The sequence below is a fragment of the Hydra vulgaris genome, chromosome 12, assembly GCF_038396675.1.
Source record: "Hydra vulgaris chromosome 12, alternate assembly HydraT2T_AEP".
Lineage (NCBI taxonomy): Eukaryota > Metazoa > Cnidaria > Hydrozoa > Anthoathecata > Hydridae > Hydra > Hydra vulgaris.
The window spans coordinates 82,998,689-83,019,613 of NC_088931.1; the positions used below are offsets into that span (position 1 = coordinate 82,998,689).

Sequence of the window (20,925 nt, forward strand, 5' to 3'; positions counted from 1 at the left end):
ACTTATGCTAAAGTTACACTTACAGACGTTTGTACGTAGTACTATACAAATGAAACTATTACATAATTTTAAATGACATAATGTTTATACATATATATTTACTAGTAATAGTAATAGTAATAAAAACTGATTTAACGACTATTGTCCCAGAGCATTAAGTTTAGATTTTATACTTTAACAGCCGTTAACAAATGTTTATCAAGTCTAGCTTTAAAAGAATTTACTGTCTTAGCAGATACCACTTTTTCAGGTTGTTTGTGAAAAAAAATGTCTCAGGGCCATTTTTGCAAACTCTCTTTTAAATTTTATTGAATGACCTCTTAGACTTTTGGAAGAAGCTTTATGAAGCTCTTTATACCAAAATATCTTATCAATCCCAGTAATTATTTTATTAAAAAACTCAATAAGAACACCTACTATATGCCTTGTTTTCAGTGTTGTGAGACCCAATCTTGCAGTGTTGTGAGACCTTGTCAATCTTTCAGTGTTGTGAGACCTTGTCAATCTTTCAGTGTTGTGAGACCTTGTCAATCTTTCAGTGTTGTGAGACCTTGTCAATCTTTCAGTGTTGTGAGACCTTGTCAATCTTTCAGTGTTGTGAGACCTTGTCAATCTTTCAGTGTTGTGAGACCTTGTCAATCTTTCAGTGTTGTGAGACCTGTCAATCTTTCAGTGTTGTGAGACCTGTCAATCTTTCAGTGTTGTGAGACCTGTCAATCTTTCAGTGTTGTGAGACCTGTCAATCTTTCAGTGTTGTGAGACCTGTCAATCTTTCAGTGTTGTGAGACCTGTCAATCTTTCAGTATAACTTAAAAATTTTAGTTCAGGTGCTAATTTTGTTACTTGTCTTTGAATTTTTTCCATGGTTTTTTTATTACTTAGACACCATACTGGAGCTGCAAATTCTAGGTGTGGCCTAACCAGCAGTGTGTATAACTGCCTTACCATTTCAGTGTTAAAATAAATTAAGCTTTTTCTGATTAAGCATAAGATTCTTTGATTTTCTTGTTTCATTGTGTAGTTGTAGTTAATATTTTTTTCTTCTGATGTGTATAACATTGCGTTTATTTATGTTAAATTCCATTAACCATACATTTGACCATTCAGTCAACAATAACATTTTCCATGTTAATTAGATCGTTATCTTCTTTTATAACAGATACGATTTTAGTATCATCTGCATATAATTTTGCAACTGAAGAGATACATTCATGAAGATCATTGATATATAACTGAAAGAGAAGAGGACCAAATAGTGTTGTTACAACTTTTAAATAATTCAACTGCCAACTAAATTGACTAATATATTTTCAAAAGTCAACTAAAATCAACTAATACATTTTTGAAGTCAACTTTAGTCAAAATATGAGAATACATTTTCTTTTCGAAATAACTTGCAATAAAAATTATAAAGTAATTAGTATTTGCTTACTATTCTATTATGTCACATCATTTAAAGTGTGTACACGAAATAAATGTGAAAGAGTAAATACATAGTTTTATTTCAGTGGTTGTATTGGTATATTTTTTATTGTGTTTGTTTTTTGTTGGCAACATGTAATGATTTCAAATAAAGATTTTAGATTTCCCATTTAATTTAAAATAAGTTTTAAAAATGACAAAAGAAGAAGACGTTTAAAAAAATATTTTACACAAACTTTATGGAAAATCTAATTTTAGCTACAATTCAGTAGCAAAAAAGTTGCAAATACATTTCTTCATCGTTAGTTCATATTGTTTTTCCTAAACAAAATCAATCAAATGCAAATCTGGTAATGGAGGAAAGGAGGTTTTTTAAGATATAAAACTTGTTAGAAAACTGGTTCACAGATTTTTGAATAATCAAAGACTCTCACTATAGGAACGCACAAAAATATGAGAATTTTCTTTTTGTTTTGTCATAAAAGTTTGATATAAACATGTTTTTAAAGCCTTCAAATCACAAAAAGTGCCTAACTGTTCTGAAATCCAAAAAAAAAAGCAAGAACCCACTGAGGAAAGTTGCATGACAATTACATTTCTAAAAATTTCTGAATTATAATGATGAAACTTTTATGAAGTATTATCATCAGCAAATTTCTAGTACTGTCTATTATAATTCCAAATATAGAGGAAAAGCAGATGAGAAATTTTAATACACTAAAAGCTTTGATTTGGCAAGCTATTTGCAGGAATAAAAAAAAATCAACACCCTATATTTCTGAGCCCACATTTTTTGGTAAAATATGTTAAAGCATGTTAACTAAAATGTCTTATACATCCTCTAAATCACATGATATTCTGGCCTGATTTATCATCAAGTCATTATAACAAACTGGCTATGGAATGGTATAAAAAAAATGACCTTAAAGTTGTCTAAAGTAGCAAATTCTCAAAACTGCCCAGTATTATTTATTGCAAAATATTATGCCAGTAATTTATTGCAAAGTACTGGGTAACTATTAGACAGAAAATTTAAAAAAAAAAAAAAAACTATGCAGAAACATTAAAAATTTGAAAATGTCATTTAAAAAACATCAAATAGTTTTGATTGTTATTCTGTGCGTAAGCCTATGAGAACCACCAAAACAAAAGTTTGAAATTTTATTAGATACCCACAGGTATAAATTAATTTCTTTAAAATATTTTATCTTCTTATATTAATGTACCTTATAGTTAAAAAAAATTAGATGTTTTTCTTTCACACTTATTTCATGTACATGCTTTAAAAAATAATGGAGCAAAACAAAATAAGAGCAGGGTCATTCCAACAATGAGACAATTTATTTGTAGATCCTAATGATTTAGGAACTGCCTTAAACACTTGATAAATATAAAAAGTCTATACAATCATATTGAGAATGTTATTGCATAGATAACATTTAGACTTTGGAGCTTCATGATTTAATTTTGTACCAGGGCCTCAAGCCAGCTTGGAATGGCCTTGTATAAAAGTATATATGAAAATTACAGCGTAAACAAAACAAATAAAAAAAAAACATAACCAAAGGTTTAATTAGGTATAAATATTGCTAATATGCTATGAATTTTATAAAACTTAAAGAGAGTACACACAAAAAGTATGCAATAGTTATAGTAGTATTGTTATTAAATAAACAAATAAAAATTAAAAATTGAAAAAAATAAATTGAATAAAAAGATATAAAGATTTTAAAATTATTAATCTACTAAATTAGCTTTTAGTCAATTGGTAGAAAATCCATAGCCAATTAAACTGACTGTTTGATTTTTCAAAGTCGACTAATTTTAACTTTTGACTGGTCGAAATTCAAAATTAGTCGTTTAGTCGATGTTGATTTAGTCCAAGTTGATAACAACACTAACATTTACGTATCTGAGTAGAAATTTCTTATACTTTCATATAAAAAGTGCTGAGAGACTTTTTCTTGTATTAAATCAAATTAGTCAAAACACGAGTGGGCACTAATACTATTATATTCAGAATTATTAATTTTGATTAAAGTGTTAAATCAAGGTGTTAGCCATGGAATTCCCAATAGACTTAAAATTCCCAAAATTTAATGAAGAAGAAGAAAAAGAATAAGGACTTCTAATAAAGATTCACAATATTTTGTAGAATAATAAGAATCAATACAGCACTCTTTTTGATGATGTTTTTGAAAAATTTAATGAGCCCTTTCTCTCTATTCCTCAGCAAATTTAATTGTTATTGGTAGCTTTAATGTTCATCACACAATAGATAGGCTCTAGTAGAGATATGACATGTTTTTATGGGTCGTGTTTTTTAGGGTTTTTTGGTGGTTTTTTGGGAAAAAAATGAAGGATTTTTTTTTGAGTTTTTTGGTAAATTTTAAAAAAATCATTATTTAAGCTACTAAATTCAACTTTAATGGCAATATCTTAATTCATATTTTAATTTCAGATTTAAATAAGACAATTAATACTGAGATTTACAGAGGTTCTTTTTATTTTGGTATGCTTAAAGGTTAACACGGTTGGAGCAGTCATGTATAACAACTTCTTAGATTAACTTTTATCTTCCTCAATTTTATCTTAATTGGTTTTAGTTTTATATATTGACACAATAAACATGGTTTATTTACATTTACTATAGATAATTACATTTCATATAATTAACTATATATTTAATTAACTATATATGTATGTATATATATATATATATATATATATATATATATATATATATATATATATATATATATATATATATATATATATATATATATATATATACATATTTGTTGAATTTAATTAAGACAGCAGTGTATAAACTTTTTGTTTTTAAATATATTTTGATGTTGTTATATTAGGGTTAGGGTTATAATAACATCAAAATATATTTAAAAACAAAAAGTTTATACACACCCATCTTAATTAAATTCAACAAATATATATATATATATATATATATATATATATATATATATATATATATATATATATATATATATATATATATATATATATATATTAGGGTGCATCCAACGCCCCATACATTCAAAAATTGATCTGTCCCTATTCTTAAAACTTTCTATTGGTTCTCACAAGACACCCTGTTAAATTTTTTCAAAATTGAATGAGATTTAGGGGGGCCACCTCAAGTCTGAAACATGCATCAAGACCCTAAACAGAAGGAAAAAAAGTTTTTCAAAAGTATGACATGTTGGGTCTCAAAAGAAGCAAAAATTTATAAAAATTTCAAAAATAACAAAATTTTACACAAGAATTATTATTCTAAGTTTTATTGCATAAAAATTATTATTTTTTAACAAAAAATTAAAAAAACCTTTTTTTCCAAGGTATTTTTAACAAAAAAAATGATAACTATTTTTGAAATTTTTATAAAGTTTCGCTTCTTTTGAGACCCAACATGACATACATTTAAAAAAAAATTTTCTCTTCTGTTTAGGGTCTCGTTGCAAGTTTCAGACTTGAGGTGGCCCCCCTAAATCTCATTCAATTTTGAAAAAATTTAACAGGGTGTCTTGTGAGGGCCAATAGAAAGTTTTAAGAACAGGGACAGATCAATTTTTGAATGTATGGGGCGTTGGATCCACCCTAATATATATATATATATATATATATATATATATATATATATATATATATATATATATATATATATATATATATATATATATATATATCAATAATAAATATATATACATTTCTTTATTCTGATTTACTCCCAACAAGGCTGCAAGCAACCAATATTAAGTTGGAAATTACTAGGAAAAAAAGAATAGAGTTATTGAGGAACTAAACGGTTGACAGAAGATATAAAGAGTTGCAGGTTGTATGATTCAAGAAAACATGAAAATGGGAGAGAGATCCAGAGGGTTGGAATGCAGGAAAAAAACTAGACAAATAAAAGTCTTTAGAGCATGTAAAGACAGATACAGTAAACAAACGAGACTTAGCTGAATGACAAGTCAAATAAGAATGAGTTTTAGTTGATGGAACTAGAGCTGATAACTCCTTTGAGCAGCGACCATAATATGTAGAAAAGAGAAAGAGATGCAACTTTACAATGATAGGAAAGAGTTTCTCACATAAACTATTCTACAGCTTGTTCAGTGCAGTCAAAATATCAGTTTTCTATAATAAAAGTTTTCTCTAGAGCTCTCTTTATTACTCTATCACCATGATTGGTTGAAATTCTGACAATTTTAAATTGAGTTTTCTCAAAAACTTAATTGTAATGGCTTTTTTCTAATGATGCTTACATAACTAGTTTTTTTTGTGAGTGGGTATAGTTTTGCTTACTTCTCATTTGTTTTTATAAGTTGAGTAAAGAACCTAAATATCAAAAAAAAAATTGAAGTTTTACATGGAAAATCCATTGTTCTCATATTCCACGATTTCAAAAGCATGTAAAGTTCCAAAATCAAATGTTGGAATTGTTATAAAACATGAGGAAAACAAAACTGTAAAAAGAAAACTGGGAAGTGGGGGAAAATCAAGATTTATTTCCAAAAAGAAGCTGAAATCAATAGTCAACTCAATTCGTTGAAATTTGACTCAAGATTTAGCTACAAAGTTTAAATGCAGTAGATCTTTCATTCAAATAGTATTTAAAAAAGAAAATCTAAAATCTTTTTTCAAGGAAAATATACCAAAAAGGTCACTTGATGGAGAAATCAAGGCAATTGGAAGAACTAAAAATTTCCTTAAATTAATTACAAATAAAAAATTATGCATTTTAGAAGACAATGAAACTTACTGTAAAAAAGATCACTCGATGCTTCCAGGTAATCAATACTATTATCAGTTGAAATATTATAAAGCTTCTGACAAATTTAAGTGCATTTCAGTTAAAAAATTTGCTCCCAAACTCCTTGTATGGCAGGCTATTTTCAGTTGCAGTTTTAAAAGCTCTCCTTGCATAACAAATCAATCTTTGACATCAGATCTATATTTAAATGAATGCTTGAAAAAAACAACTCCTTCCTCTAATTAAAAAGCACCAACAACCAACCTTATTTTGGCCAGATTTGGCATCAATCCACTATTCCAAAAAAGTAATACAGTGGAATAAGAAATATAATCAATTTTGTTCCAAAGGATGCTAATTCCCCAAAGGGCAATTCCGTGTCAAAACATCCAGGGCATGCAATCCTAAGTCTCATATTTTGCTAATTTTTACACCACTCAAAGATTTTAATAAGTTATAAACAATCCCAAAATTTTACCATCTAATTCCAAATGGTTTCAAAGATATGCAACCCTCAAAATTATGAAAAAAGAGGTTGGCAATTATTTGCCAACCTCAATCTTTTGAGGTCGGCATCAGGTTGGCAAAAACTTTTTGATACAAAGGTCTTACCATAAAACAAAGAAATGAGGTTGGCAATTTTTTGCTGACCTCAAACACTTTCAGGTCGGCAGTTAGGTCGCATTACCGAATGCCGACCTAATTCCGAGGGTTGGATATGACTATTCAAACTTTGCCTTGAACCAATGAAAACCCACTATTTTAAAAAATGGTTTTGGTCATTGTTTCTGTTCTGTGTGCAATGAAAAGCTGAAAATGTGTACACTTACATTTTCAAGGAATCCAATAAAACAACAAAATATTTAACAATAAACATTACGCCTGTAATTTTTATCTTTACCGCATTTTTCAAGTTTTATTACAAAAATGCCAATGTAGCTTGATTTTTTTTAGATGTCGTTCTGAATAGTTTAGTTAGAGTTATTACAAAGAATTGGAGAGTGGTCTTTCTTATTAAACAGAAAAAAAACATGGTCAAATTTACTTAAATTTGTTACTTAAAAAAAAACGTGGTACTCTTAAGTGCTTAATACATAGCAGTTGATGTTTATTAATTTTCAAACCCACTCTGAGCTTATTAAAACCCCATCCCCCTGTTAATTAAATTTTATTCAGAGATGCAGAGTCCCAAAAAGGACTCTGGTTTGAAAGTCACAAAAAGATTACTTCTTCCTAGTTTTTCATATTCAGGAGCTCTAAAAATATAAAAAAAACTTATGGACTACTAATCAGAAAAAATTTAAAACTTTTAGTTTTTGAACTCGGAGTCCTTAGGTATAATGTCAGCAAGGATTCAAGACTTTAAAACAATAAGTTCCAAGTCATTAAATCTTCTAAAATTTTATCTTTTTGCAGATCATAAGTCAACCAACATGTTTAGAACTTCTCGACACGAGAGACCAGGAAAAAATAGAAATACAAAGCTGGAGTCCTTTTGGAAACCACGTCCCCGATTTTACTTGTTATAATAAAAGAAACTGTACCTCAAAATAAAAAAAAATAAAAAAAATTATATATTGTTTTCTAATTTCTGAGACCATTCTGGTCATAAAAATAAAAAAATATAAACTCAATTATAGAAATAAAAATTCCTACCCTCATGTTTTTTAATACCCTTTTGCTTATTGTTAATTCAATAACGTAAAGTTTTAATGACGTTCGTTTAATTTATGAAAATAAATTATGATCACAAATATGTTATCGGTGACTGATAAATAATTTAAAAAAACTCTTTATTGTTTAAAAACATTATTAAAAAGAGTTTACAAGATAAATATAAAAAAATTTATTAACAGTTAATAAAATAACCAAAAACCAACTGTAAAATTATAAGAAAATGAATAAATATTATGTTACGTTTTATGAAAAAAATATTTTTTTCAAAATAAAATTTAGTTCATATTTGAAAAAAATAATAAAAATGATTTTTCGAACTTAGATTTTATTTGTAACTTTTGTTATAGTAAGAAAAAAAAACTGTTTGTATGATTTTTAACGCGATAATAAAATAACTTTAATTACAATGCGGTACTTAAAAAGACGCTAGTGACACAATATAACTTCTAACAATACAAAGTATATTTGCCGAGTTAAGTTACTTAGAAATGTGTGACGCGTTTTCGTTACGCAGCGAAATCTCGTAACAAGACCTGATATCTGGACAAAAACTTGATTTGTCTGTTGACTGAAAGAGTTTAACAAGTTTATTAGGTTAAATTTTGTTTGATTTTATGACCGGCATGTTTTATAATCATTTCTCTTCCTTTATTTACAACTTCCTCCACAACTCTAAATACAATTGAAAAAAATAGTGCAAATTAAAAACATCACCTCCCGAATTACCAATAACACTTATCACTATTGCAGTATGTTGCCTAACTGGAAGTCCCTCACCTATTGCTGTGAGAACTATTTTCTTTAAAACTATTTAGGTAAAAAAACAAGCAAAGGTAGATTATATCTTTTATGATATTCTAATGATAATTACATTCTGACTATGAATTAGCTTTTAGGCTCAATTATATAAACTATTAAATGCCAAATTAAATAAAATAATAAATGCTACATCTTAAAAAGCACATTGTGGCACATATAATGTAGAAAGTGATAAAATAATGAAATGCAGAAAGTGATGATAAACAACTTTATTAAATATTATGTTTTTACCAATAATTAACTCAACCAAATGTTGGACACTAGTCAATAAAAAAACAACTGTTTATTATTCATTACAATTAATTTAGAAAAACTTGTTTAGTTTAGTAATACAAATTTAATAAAATACTTAAATAATTAAAATAATTGAAAAATTAAATAAAAAATTCAGATTATGATTCTAAGTTTCCTCATTAAATTTACCTATTAATGATATACATTGACAATGTTTTTTATTTCTATTTTAGGTAAGATCACAATCCAATTCATACAATTCTAACTAAATTATTCAAGATGACTTTAAAAAAAAAGAGCCTATACATCTGCATTTTTATAATTCAACTCACCCACAGTAAAATTTTAATAAATTTCAGAAATTTAGGAATAAAAAGACTAATGTCAATTTCTATCCATTGGAGGAGATAAAAAAAAAGGAGGGGGGAAGAGGTAGTCATAACAAATAGGTGAGTGTGAATTTTTTTTCCCTATAAGTAAGTATTATAGGGAAAAAAAATATATAAGAAAATATTTTCTAATTTTCAAGACCTAAACCAGTCTCAAAAATTGGAAAATAAAATGAAATTTTTCTTTTATATTTGAGATACAGTTTCTTTATTCATAACATGTAAAATTTAACAAACGAGGGAGAGATTTTCTTTTCAAGTTTTCAAGTTATTGAATCTTATTGGGCAATTAAGAAGGAAATATTGAGGAAAATGGGAAAATATGCAAATAGTGTTATAAATTTCCAAAATTTTTGGACTAATGCTGTAGCATTAAAATAATTTTGTAAATTAAAATAAAATAATTTTGTAAATTAAAATAAAATAATTTTGTAAATTAAAATTGTGGAGATAATGACGGGTACTTTACAAGAAATTAAATTACTTGCACATCATAAAGTTAGGGCTTAATTTATTTTTGTTGAAATAAAAACTAATTATGTAAGCAGCATTATAAAAAAAAAAAACAATTGATTAAGTTGTTTTCTCTCACTATTGCCTAATCAGTCATCTTACTCTTGTTAGTAAAGTCTTTGAATCCTTAGTTAACATTCTAAGAGTTTATCATGAGCCCAACAACTTACCCTTTGACAATTGATACTGATTTTGATCCTCTTAATTATCTATTAAATCATTTTTAATCCTCTCGTTCTGCTGCTGAGTTAACTGTTGAAACCATTAGAAATGTTGCAACCATTAAAACTTTTTAAACCATTAGAACTGTTGAAATCATTAGAACTGTTGAAACCATTAGAACTGTTGAAACCATTAGAACTGAACCTTTATTTGTTGGTTTTTTATGATGGTTTTATCATGCATTAGATGAAAGCAGTGAGATAAGAGCTATTACTTTTAACCTACCAAAGACTTTTGATAAAATCTGGCATGTTAGTCTTCTTGTTAAGATGGCTTTATATATAGTGTATCATTAAAATACTCATTTGTTTAAATTTCTGTTTGAGTAAAACCATTTTTAATTAATTTAATTATTGTTATGATAATTTAGAACCATCAGCATTATAACTAATATTTTTTATTTATAATTATTTTTAACATAACGATTGTAAAGGAAAATAAATATTGTGTTGTTGTTATTTATTAAAACTTGGAATACAGTGTAAATAATAATAGACTTTAAAAAATGCAAAAGAAAAGTAAGTTTAGTATTTAAAATAGAAAGTAACAGTTATTTTTAAAACAAACATACATCAACATTAGATGAAATTTCTGACCCATCAAGACAAAATACTTTGCAGGCATATTGTGACAATTTAACTTTTTTTTTATCATTATTGTCAACTTTTTTTCTTTTAGATTCTTTTGGTCCATCTGTTTCAGACGATGCACCAAATGCCATTTATAATTAATAACCTAAAATAAAAATGCAGCTTAAACAATATAAAGACAAAAAAATGAGGTCAGCAGTAAATTGCCAACCATATATACCTCAAACTGTTACCATAAAACATAAAAACCGAGTCAGCGATTTTTTGCTGACCTCAAACACTTTTAGGTCGACAGTTAGGTCAGCATTGTTGAATACAGACCCTAATTCTGAGGGCTTTATATACATACATATATATATATATATATATATATATATATATATATATATATATATATATATATATATATATATATATAATAAAGTATATATATATATATATATAATAAAGTATATATATATATATATATATATATATATATATATATATATATATATATATATATATATATATATATAATAAAGTATATATATATATATATAATAAAGTATATATATATATATATATATATATATATATAACAATATATCATATATATAATAATATATCATATATATAACAATATATCATATATATATATATATAAAATATATATATATATGAACATATATGCATATTATATATATATATATATATATATATATATATATATATATATATATATATATATATATAATATATATATATATATATATATATATATATATATATATACAGTAGAATCTCTCTAATTCGAATTTTATGGGGAAAAATAAAAGTTCGAATTATAGAGATTTTCGAATTATAGAAAGTTGATTTTTCTTAAACGCATTTCAAGGTGACTTCGCATTTAATTGAACTATGGAGGTTTTCGAATTAAGAAGATTCAAATTATAGAGATTGTACTGTATACATATATATATATATATATATATATATATATATATATATATATATATATATATATATATATATATATATATATATATATATATATATATATATATATATATATATATATATATATATATATATATATATATATATATATATATATATATATATATTATATATATATATATACATATATATATATATATTATATATATATATATATATTATATATATATATATATATATATATATATATATATATATATATATATATATATATATATATATATATATATATATATATATACATATACATATATACATATATATAAATGTATATATTTTAATGTGAACATAATGATTTCAAATTTGTATATCGATACTATAAGCAAACATATTTAGGTTTAATAATAAAAAATATGAAACATAAATATAAATATAGTTATAAAGTTGAAAACAAAATTTGTGTGCTCGCATAATGTGAACATGCGAGTCACGTGTTGATACACTATACAAGTTTGGTCCCATTTGATGCAAGATATGTTAATAAAACTAAAAATGCAGAGAAACCCAACTCGTGCAAACAGATATTCATCTGTAAGAAAATTCATACAAAAAAATAAAAAATAAAACAATATAAAGAAGTAACTTTAAAAGAACGTAAACGACTGCTTATTCAATAAATGATAAAAAGTACTTGACATCGTGTATGTAGCAACTTGAATCATTTACAAAATATGTTCTTTTATGTAAAAAGAAAAAAATTGAATGGAAAATAAAAAACATTTGTACAATAAACTTTATAGTTGTATGTGACCCAATAAAACAAAGTTTTACAAACAAAAATGTAAACAAATAAAAAGTGATAATAAGCGCGAAAAACACCACTCCTCCACGAATCAAAAGAAATACTTTTTATAGGATGAGGGGGTTTGTTTAACGACTTGAAGAAACTTATTTAAAACACCAATAATTAAAACTGTTTTTATCTTAATCGCGCACTTCTTAAACTTCTCACAACTTCTTTTTGTAAAGTTGCATAGATTATATATATCAGCAACAATAACAATTAGTAAACTAAAAAAAAAAATTCAAACCAGTTTTATTAAAATTAAATTAGAGTATTGCGGTCTCACTTGCACTGTAATTGCAGTGCGTGTCAGACACTCTACGTAAAGTTTGGGGTCTCACTTGTTCTTGCAACCAAATGATTAATGTAATAAAAGGAAAAAAAAAAATTTTCATTTCACACGTCAACGCAGGAGGTGCCCAATAAATCAAATTTTATATGTTTGCAGCTATGCGTTAATTTATCATTTCGATTACACCTGTTAGTGTAATACAATTAACAAGTTACAATCATTGCTAATTAGTCTTTAAAAAGAGTAGATAAATAACAAAAAATATAAGAAAAAAATAATTAAAGTATACCACAATGCCTTTGAATACCTTACACAATCTAGGTTTAAAACCTTACCAGTATCTCGAGGGTAATTAGAAAAATACAAATAGTCTTTTTTACAACTTTGCAAATTTTGATTTATTAAGTCATTCTAAAAAATGCGCAACAAGTTTGTAAAGGGTGGACGTATAAACAAATTACTAGCTCTCCCTCCTTAAATTAGATGTTATTATTCTTTTTTATCTTTTTTTTTTCTTTTTTTTTTTACAGATGCTTTTTATTGTGTTATTTTTAATATTTAATTTAATTGTAACATTGATGTATATGCACTTGATTTTAATTATTTATGACAATAGTTTTTATATCATTTCTTAAAATAAAAAACTTTTTAAATAAATAATGTTACATTCAACAAATCAAACAATAATAAAATAACTCAAATTAATTGATAAGATTAACAGTAAGAAATAGATAGATAATAATATGATTACTTGAGTTGAAAAAGTTTTTGAAATAAACTCAACAAACTTTTAATACAAAGATAAGGATTTTTTCTGAAAAATACTTTGTATAATTATTTAAAAAAATATATAGAAAGATATTTTTTAAAAACATTTTAAATTTTTTTAAAATCTTAATCAATTGTAGCATCTTTGGAAAACTAAACTTGGAATCAGACACAAAATAAGGGGAGGTATGCGCATGCGCACAAGATATGCGCAATCTAGTTAGTGACGTACGTGATAAATCAAAAATAAAACTAATGTCAAAAGGTGTTTAAATATTAAAAGTAAAAAAAATATAATGATAATAACAACAAATAATAAGTCAGTGGCGTTGCTAGGGTTGGTGTCACCTAATGCGGTAAACTTTTAGTGTCACCCCTCCAGATTTTCACTAATAGGGCCGGCGACACGGGTTTTGAATTTAAAAAAAAAATTAAAAAATGTTGCTTTAGAAAAAAAGGCATACAATATACAATCTTTTGATCTTGAATAAAAGACCTTAGATTTTTGTGTGAAATGAAGCAATAGCAGAGTTATTAATAAAGAATATCGAAATATCAAAACTTGAAAACTATTGGTTAGGCCAAACGCAAAAATAAATTAACACAAGCACTGAAAAACTATAGGTATTACTAAAACTTTTTAAGCTTTATGATAATGCTATTTTTAAGCTTGAAAATGATGCTCATTCACTGTGATAGCTAACGCAGTCAATCACTAACACTTTTGAACTGTAAATATCTGTAAACAAAGACTGATTGAAATTGTAAGCATATGTAAGCAAAGAATCTGTTTGTAAGCAAAGACTCTAATCGCACCTGGTAGTGCAACAGCATGTGTTTTAGTTTTATAAGCAGGATAACTTATTAGTAAGTAGATTACAACCTTGGCAGACCTTATGAACTTCAAACATGATGGTAGAACCTAGAACCTAAAACCTACCAGACCAACAGTAGCTCAGCTAACAAAAAACGTTCAACGAACGTTGCGAACGTTCAAGAACGTTCTATGAACGTTAATAGAACGTGCTCAAACGTTCGTAACGTTCCTCGAACGTACTTGAACGTTTTGTGTTAGCTGGGAGCAGATCGACAGACTTTTTAATAAGTAAACGAATTGCTTAAAGAAATGACCTTAAACATACCATATCGAGAAAGGGTAAACAATTAGAAACAAAAAAATGATTGCATAAATACAAATATGTTGATTGTACTATTTCAAGAGTAATTCGCTGCATAATACTACAAATGAATAATACTACTTAAAACAAAATAGTATGAACGCTTGTGGATCAAGGAGTAACTTGTAATAATTGTAACCCCATTGCTTAAAAACGGCTTCAAAACTCAGCCAACTAAATACAAATTGATGTTCATCATTTCTGTACCGTGTAACATAATGAAGAAAAATAGTTAAAGGCAAGAATATGGATCATCAATATTGAATTAGTTTGTGGATCTACATAAAACGAGAGCAAGCTTTTCGTTGATAATTTTTTTCTTGATTTTGCTAACACATTTAACAAAAATTCTCACAAAAGTTTTACTAAAAATGCTTCGATAGTATGAGATTAGGGGTAATTTTAAAATGGATTTTATTCCAACAGTTCTCAACTTGTTCTTCTCCATAACGTTGCATCCTTGGGTACAATGCTCTGAAGAAGAACGAATTAAAACGAGGGGAAGAACCAGAACCTTGTTCATAAAGAAGCATCTGTTCCGAATTGAACCAGACTAATGGCGGCGTTCCGCAAGATTTAGTTCTTGGTTCAACGCTTAAGCACTTTATAGTTTATATTAATAATATGCCTAAACACATAGTATCAAAATGTATGCACATCTATCGACCAATTTATGTTTATTTATCCAATCTATGGTTACTTATGTTATGTTTATTTATATAGTTATGTATCCACCAATCTATTGGTTATTATAAGCACATCGCATAATAAATAGTAGCTGCTTTGTTCGATTTTTTTAAAAATGGTGTGTCATTTTTTATTTTGAAGTATTATAATTTAAGTTTATAATTTTTTTTTTTTCAAGAAATGCAATAAACTTGCAAAAAATAATTATTTTTTTTTATTGAGAAAGATAATTTTACGACAACAAATTTAATTTTTTACAGCTAATTCACCAGGGCCACCTTAACCGAAGTAAGGTTATTCAGAGTTAAAAAGACAGTATGTCAATTGATTCATTGATGTTATCATATTGTTTTATTACTTTTTTTTAATTACTTTACCTCTATTTACAGTTCTCTCATAATGATATTTATTTTAATAATAGTAAATAAAATAATGTCATAAGTCATCTTAAGGTGAGCTAATTTTTGTAACCTTTTTTTTTTAATCAATAGTTAAATGTAATTGTAAAAATTAATGTTGAGTAGAATCTTTTAAATTGTAAAAGTGATTAATAAACTAATTGATTTCAATTAAATCTTTTTTTTTAAATCAATTAGTTTTTTAAATACTTTAACAAAAGATGCTATTTTATTGATTGTCATTTTTTATTAGATATAAGTTCTGCTTTTTTAATTTATACAAATGTATAAAGAGATTAATTTAAAATATTCGTAACTTAAAGTTATTACCACAAATTAGTGCAACCTGCCAAATTTTTTCTAAATTTTCACAAAGTGTTTTAAGGTTTGATTTTTTTTTCAACCAGATTTTTTTAAACATAAATCGGATTTTTCATATATGATGATATACTACTGTATACCGTGATGATCACTGAATAATAAACTCTAATAAAACATTACCCTTAAACTTTAAGGGTGTTGTATTAATAAAGTTCATTAATCAGTGATCCTCCTGGTCATATATGAAAAATCCAGAAAATATATATTTTTTTAAATTCACCTTGAAAAATCATTTTTTCAAGGTGGTTTTTCAAGGTGAATTTAAAAAATATATTTTTTCTGAGCTTTTCTCTATCTTCTTTGAATAAATTCCTTAGTAGTATAAACATAATCGTTTATTTGGATGAAAAAAAAATTAATTTTAATTTATATTTGTCTTACAACACTATAATGAAATTCTTCTTACTAACAACAAATTACGATTAAAAAAACCGACGCCGTTTTGAATATTATTTTTTTTGAACAATCAAAATACAGTCGTAATTTAAGTGATCGATTATTAGTAATTAGTTTTTAAAAGATGTGACACTTTTCAATTTTTCAACATCTATTATAATCTTTTCTTCTTGTTTTAAATAGATTAATGATTACTAATTAAAGTTTTAAATAAGTTTATAACAGAGTCTGTGACTTGCAATCCGCATCTGGCTCTTTTATACAAGTTGTGTGACTTTTCAGCCTGTCTGAATCTTGTGTTTTAACTATATTAAAAAAAAAATAAAGTTTAAATTATTGAAGCAAAGATATTTTTTCAAAAAGAATTTTAAATCTAATAGGTTTCAAATTGAATAGAATTGTATTAAAATAAAGTACGTAATTATTCATATAAGACTGCCGCCTTTCCATTCAAAAAATAGATTTAGTTTGTCAGTCCTCTAAGCAGGCGCCGCAAGCCATCATCTACAAAGCGTGTTCAGTTAAAAAATAGTTTTCCTTAATTTGTCAACTTTCGCATGATCAAGAGTGTCAACATGGCGTTCTAAAATTATGAAATATTGAATCAGACAAAATACGCATAAACGTAAATACAATAAAAATGAAAACTGTTTTGTTAGGTTAGAAAATGTTCTAATAATTCTTGTTTACAAAATCTAAAAGAAAAAGTTGTGACAGTATTCTCTTAAAACCTATGAAATGTCAAAAAAAGAAAGTGAAATACAAAATGTGAAGAACTACATAAGCATAAACACAATCAGCATAAAAACTGTTAGGTTAAGTTAAAAACAGAAATTAATTTAACTGTTCGACAATGTCATGATAGAAAAAAAAAGTAGAAAAAAAAATTAAAGATGAAAACTGCGATTTTAAATACGAACAGACAGATATGATTTCATTCCAATTACAACTGGTTTAACAAAATATGGAAATGTAAACTGTCAAGTTATAAAAAGTCAAATTTTAAACGTCACATTACATAACACTATACTTTTGCCAAAAAAAGTATATCTAGAAATGAAAGAAAGGTATCTAGCAATGAAAGAAAAAAAATAGAATTGGAACAAAGTATGCATTATTCATTACTGTTTTTCGAGAAATGGTTTGGTCTGGAAAATCTTTTACGGATTGAGATTATATTAAAGCTTATTTTAAAAAGATGTTGCCACTTGTTTTTTGATTTAAAAATTAAATAGTAAATCATTTTAAATAAATGAGATATTTCACTTTTTGCAGAGACAAGTTATGACATAACACTAAAAATAGCAGAGAATGTGACATCATAGCAATTTTCTGACTCTATAAACACATTTATATGAGGAAATTAAGTCAGAAAAAAAAATTTTCAAAATTTTTGAAATTGCCGTGGTCATGCATCACGGCTATTTCACTCTAAATAAAAAATCGAGCGTGACGTCATGAGTTTATCAAAAAAAAAAAGTATTTCCGCATAAAAAGTATAAAAATTTACAAACTTTAAATTAATAGTAACTTTTTTATATAAATGCTTTCATCTTGCAATTAAAAAAATATAAAAGATCTATCTTTCCTTGTTAAATAAATATTTACATTAATTGGTATAAAAATAAATATTGCCAAAATATTTTTAATAATTTAGAACCACTTTTCTAATTTTCGCATATTTTCCGGGAAACATGAGTTGGGCCAACTAAGATTTCATAACATAGCTTTGTGCTTGATATTTGAAATTTGGAACACTTAACCCTAAATGTCCATTCTATCAGATTCTTGCGTCATCCTAGAGAGTTTTTTACAAAAAGACTATTTTTAAAGCATTTATATTTTTTAATTGATCGTTTTTAAATGCAAAACGTAACTTTTTTGATGGATGACGTAAGTTAATGAAATTTCAACCTTTTATGCAAATGAAAATAAAACAATGATTTTACGTGCCTTTAGCTATGTTATGAAATATGTTTTCAAAAATGTCATGTTTTACAACTAATCTTGTTAGTTTTAGGCGTACATTTGTGTTGATGTTTTTTTGCGATGACGTAACCTTTATGCGTTACGTCCCAAACTATTTATTAACGAATATTCTCCAAACAACTGTTTCGGCGAGTCAATTTTTGAAGTATAAAAGTAAACAAAGTTACGCGGAATTTTTCTCTTTGGATTATCAAACTAATATCAGATAAGTTGTTAAATCCACTTTTATCTAATGCATATATTTGTTAATTAATATTATTTTATTTGTTTTTATTATATGTATTAATAAGTCAATATTATTTTGATAACAATGTATTCAACTGAGAGGGAAATTCTACAACAACATATTGGATGGAAAAATGGTTAGGAAGATAGGTGTAACTTTCCTTTTGTTAAGCGATTAATTAGGACAGATAAGATCAGTAACAATGTCATTTCCATTTTAATATCTTTAAAATAAGAGGTGATTTATTTAGGTTTATGAGTTTTCTTTTGCCAATTGATTTTGATATGCCTAGTAATGACGAGTTTGATAAAATGTGCCTAAAGTTAACACGCCAAAAAAAGAAACATAAAAAAATTTTAAAGCTATAGAATATGAAGAATTTTTTAAAATGCAACTGTCGCAAGCTCCACCAAAAAAAAAAAAAATCAGCAGATCCAGATGACTTTTTCACTTTAAATAACAGTCAGGAGCTACTGAATCAAATTGATCAATTAACTTCTGAAAATAAAACAAATATGGAGAAAATAGAAAAATTTAAAATGCAAGGTAGGTAGGAGCCCATTCTGTTCCTATCTTCAAAAGTTATTTATACCTATGCAATACCTTCGCTCAGGTTAAAGAATGGAATACTAGTCTTGCATCAAATGTATGTAAAAATCTAGCTTTTATATATTAACTTGTGATCAGAGCAACTGGTATGTTGGTTGTGTATGATCTTGTATGTTTATGTATTTAATTTAAAAAATGTATTGTCCTTCATTATATGTAACATTTTTTTATAGATATATTACATATCCATTCGATGTTTATCACCAGAAGTTAGTTCTACCTTTGCAGTACCTCTGCTCTACATACTTCCTCGCTGGTTAAAGAATGGAATATAAATCTCATATCAAGTTGGTGTAAAAATTTAGTTCAATAAATTAAGAATTTGTAAACGTTATCAAAATTTTGAGTGGAGCAATTGTTTTTCTGGTTTAGCATGAGTATGAATCTGATATCAATTGGATGTACAAAGATAGTTTACTACTTAAAGAACCTATCAGTAAACCAACTGATTATAAAACAGTTTTTAATGGAATAAAAACAAATTTTCAAAAGATTTCAATTAGCTATTTGTATATTCAAACACTTTATTTACTGAGAGAAGAGACTATAGATTCAAGTGCTATAAAATAATTCTACTACCAAAAGCGAGGTTAATTCAAAAACTTAAACTCAAATTTGGTCATGAATTGTTTTATTAGACTTGATGAGTGTTTATTTATTAACAACTTAACACCATATTATTAGAGCTGTATGCACAGAAAAAAATAAATGCTTAAGCTTTAAATGTTTTGACTAAATATTCCAAAATCTGGCTTTATTTTGCAATGCAATGAATTTATTGGCTTAGGAAAATACAGTGGTGGCTTAAAAAATTAGAGCCACCCAACAATTTTACAAATTTTCATATTCTGAAGTTGATTTTCCCTATATTTTGTGATGAGTTAAATTTACAACTATTTATTTTGGGAATATAGGATATAAATAATAGTAAATGACAAAAATATAGAAGTGTAACGTATATTAAGGAAAAATAAATAAGATATACATAATATTGTACACAAAATCACTAATACTTAGTGTGGCCACCTTTTGCAGCAATTACGGCTTCAACTCTTCTGGTCATACTTTTGATGAGGTTTTGACAAATTTTTTTTATTTCCTCGCTGTGGTGCCAAACATTAATTTTTCAATCAAATCTCTTTTATTGGTTATAAGATTTTTACTTATATCCCTCTTTAACAATTCCCATAAATTTTCTATGGGATTTAGGTCGGGCGAGTTTCCTGGCCAGGGTAATACATGGATTTTTTCAGCCTCTAAAAACTTTGTTACAGTTTTTGCCTTATGGCATGGAGCAGAGTCGTGCTGGAAGGTAAAGTTCCCATTCGGATACCACTCCATCGCTTGAGGAATCATTCTTTCCATCAAGACTTGGATGTACTGGTCCTGCCGCATTGTATTTTTTACAATGTATAACCTTCCAGTACCCTGGCTACTAATGACTGACCAGACCATAATTTTTAGCGGGTGCTTCACCCTCTCCACAAGACAATCTTCATTGAACATTTCACCTGTCCTTCTTTTGGTGAAATTAGTTTTATCCATTAGAATTTTCAATGTGGATTCATCTGAAAAGCA

General features: G+C 26.4%; 1 protein-coding gene and 1 long non-coding RNA gene across 3 annotated transcripts in view; one reads left to right on the plus strand and one right to left on the minus strand.

The window, feature by feature from the left end:
- The window catches only part of LOC100206545 (uncharacterized), a 79,007-nt gene extending 68,201 nt beyond the window's left edge, over positions 1-10,806 (minus strand). Inside the window, exon 1 of one of the 2 annotated variants that reach the window (XM_065814692.1) lies at positions 10,622-10,806. In XM_065814692.1, coding sequence (XP_065670764.1) covers positions 10,622-10,771 — 150 coding nt within the window. In that variant the 5' untranslated portion in view covers positions 10,772-10,806. The remainder of the gene's footprint in view (positions 1-10,621) is intronic. The other variant, XM_065814693.1, reaches the window with a different exon arrangement.
- Positions 10,807-17,039: 6,233 nt separating this feature from the next.
- Positions 17,040-19,668, plus strand: LOC136089072 (uncharacterized). Its single transcript, XR_010642770.1, has 2 exons — positions 17,040-19,384; positions 19,521-19,668. It is a non-coding gene; the product is annotated as an uncharacterized LOC136089072 (long non-coding RNA).
- The last annotated feature ends 1,257 nt before the right edge of the window (positions 19,669-20,925 follow it).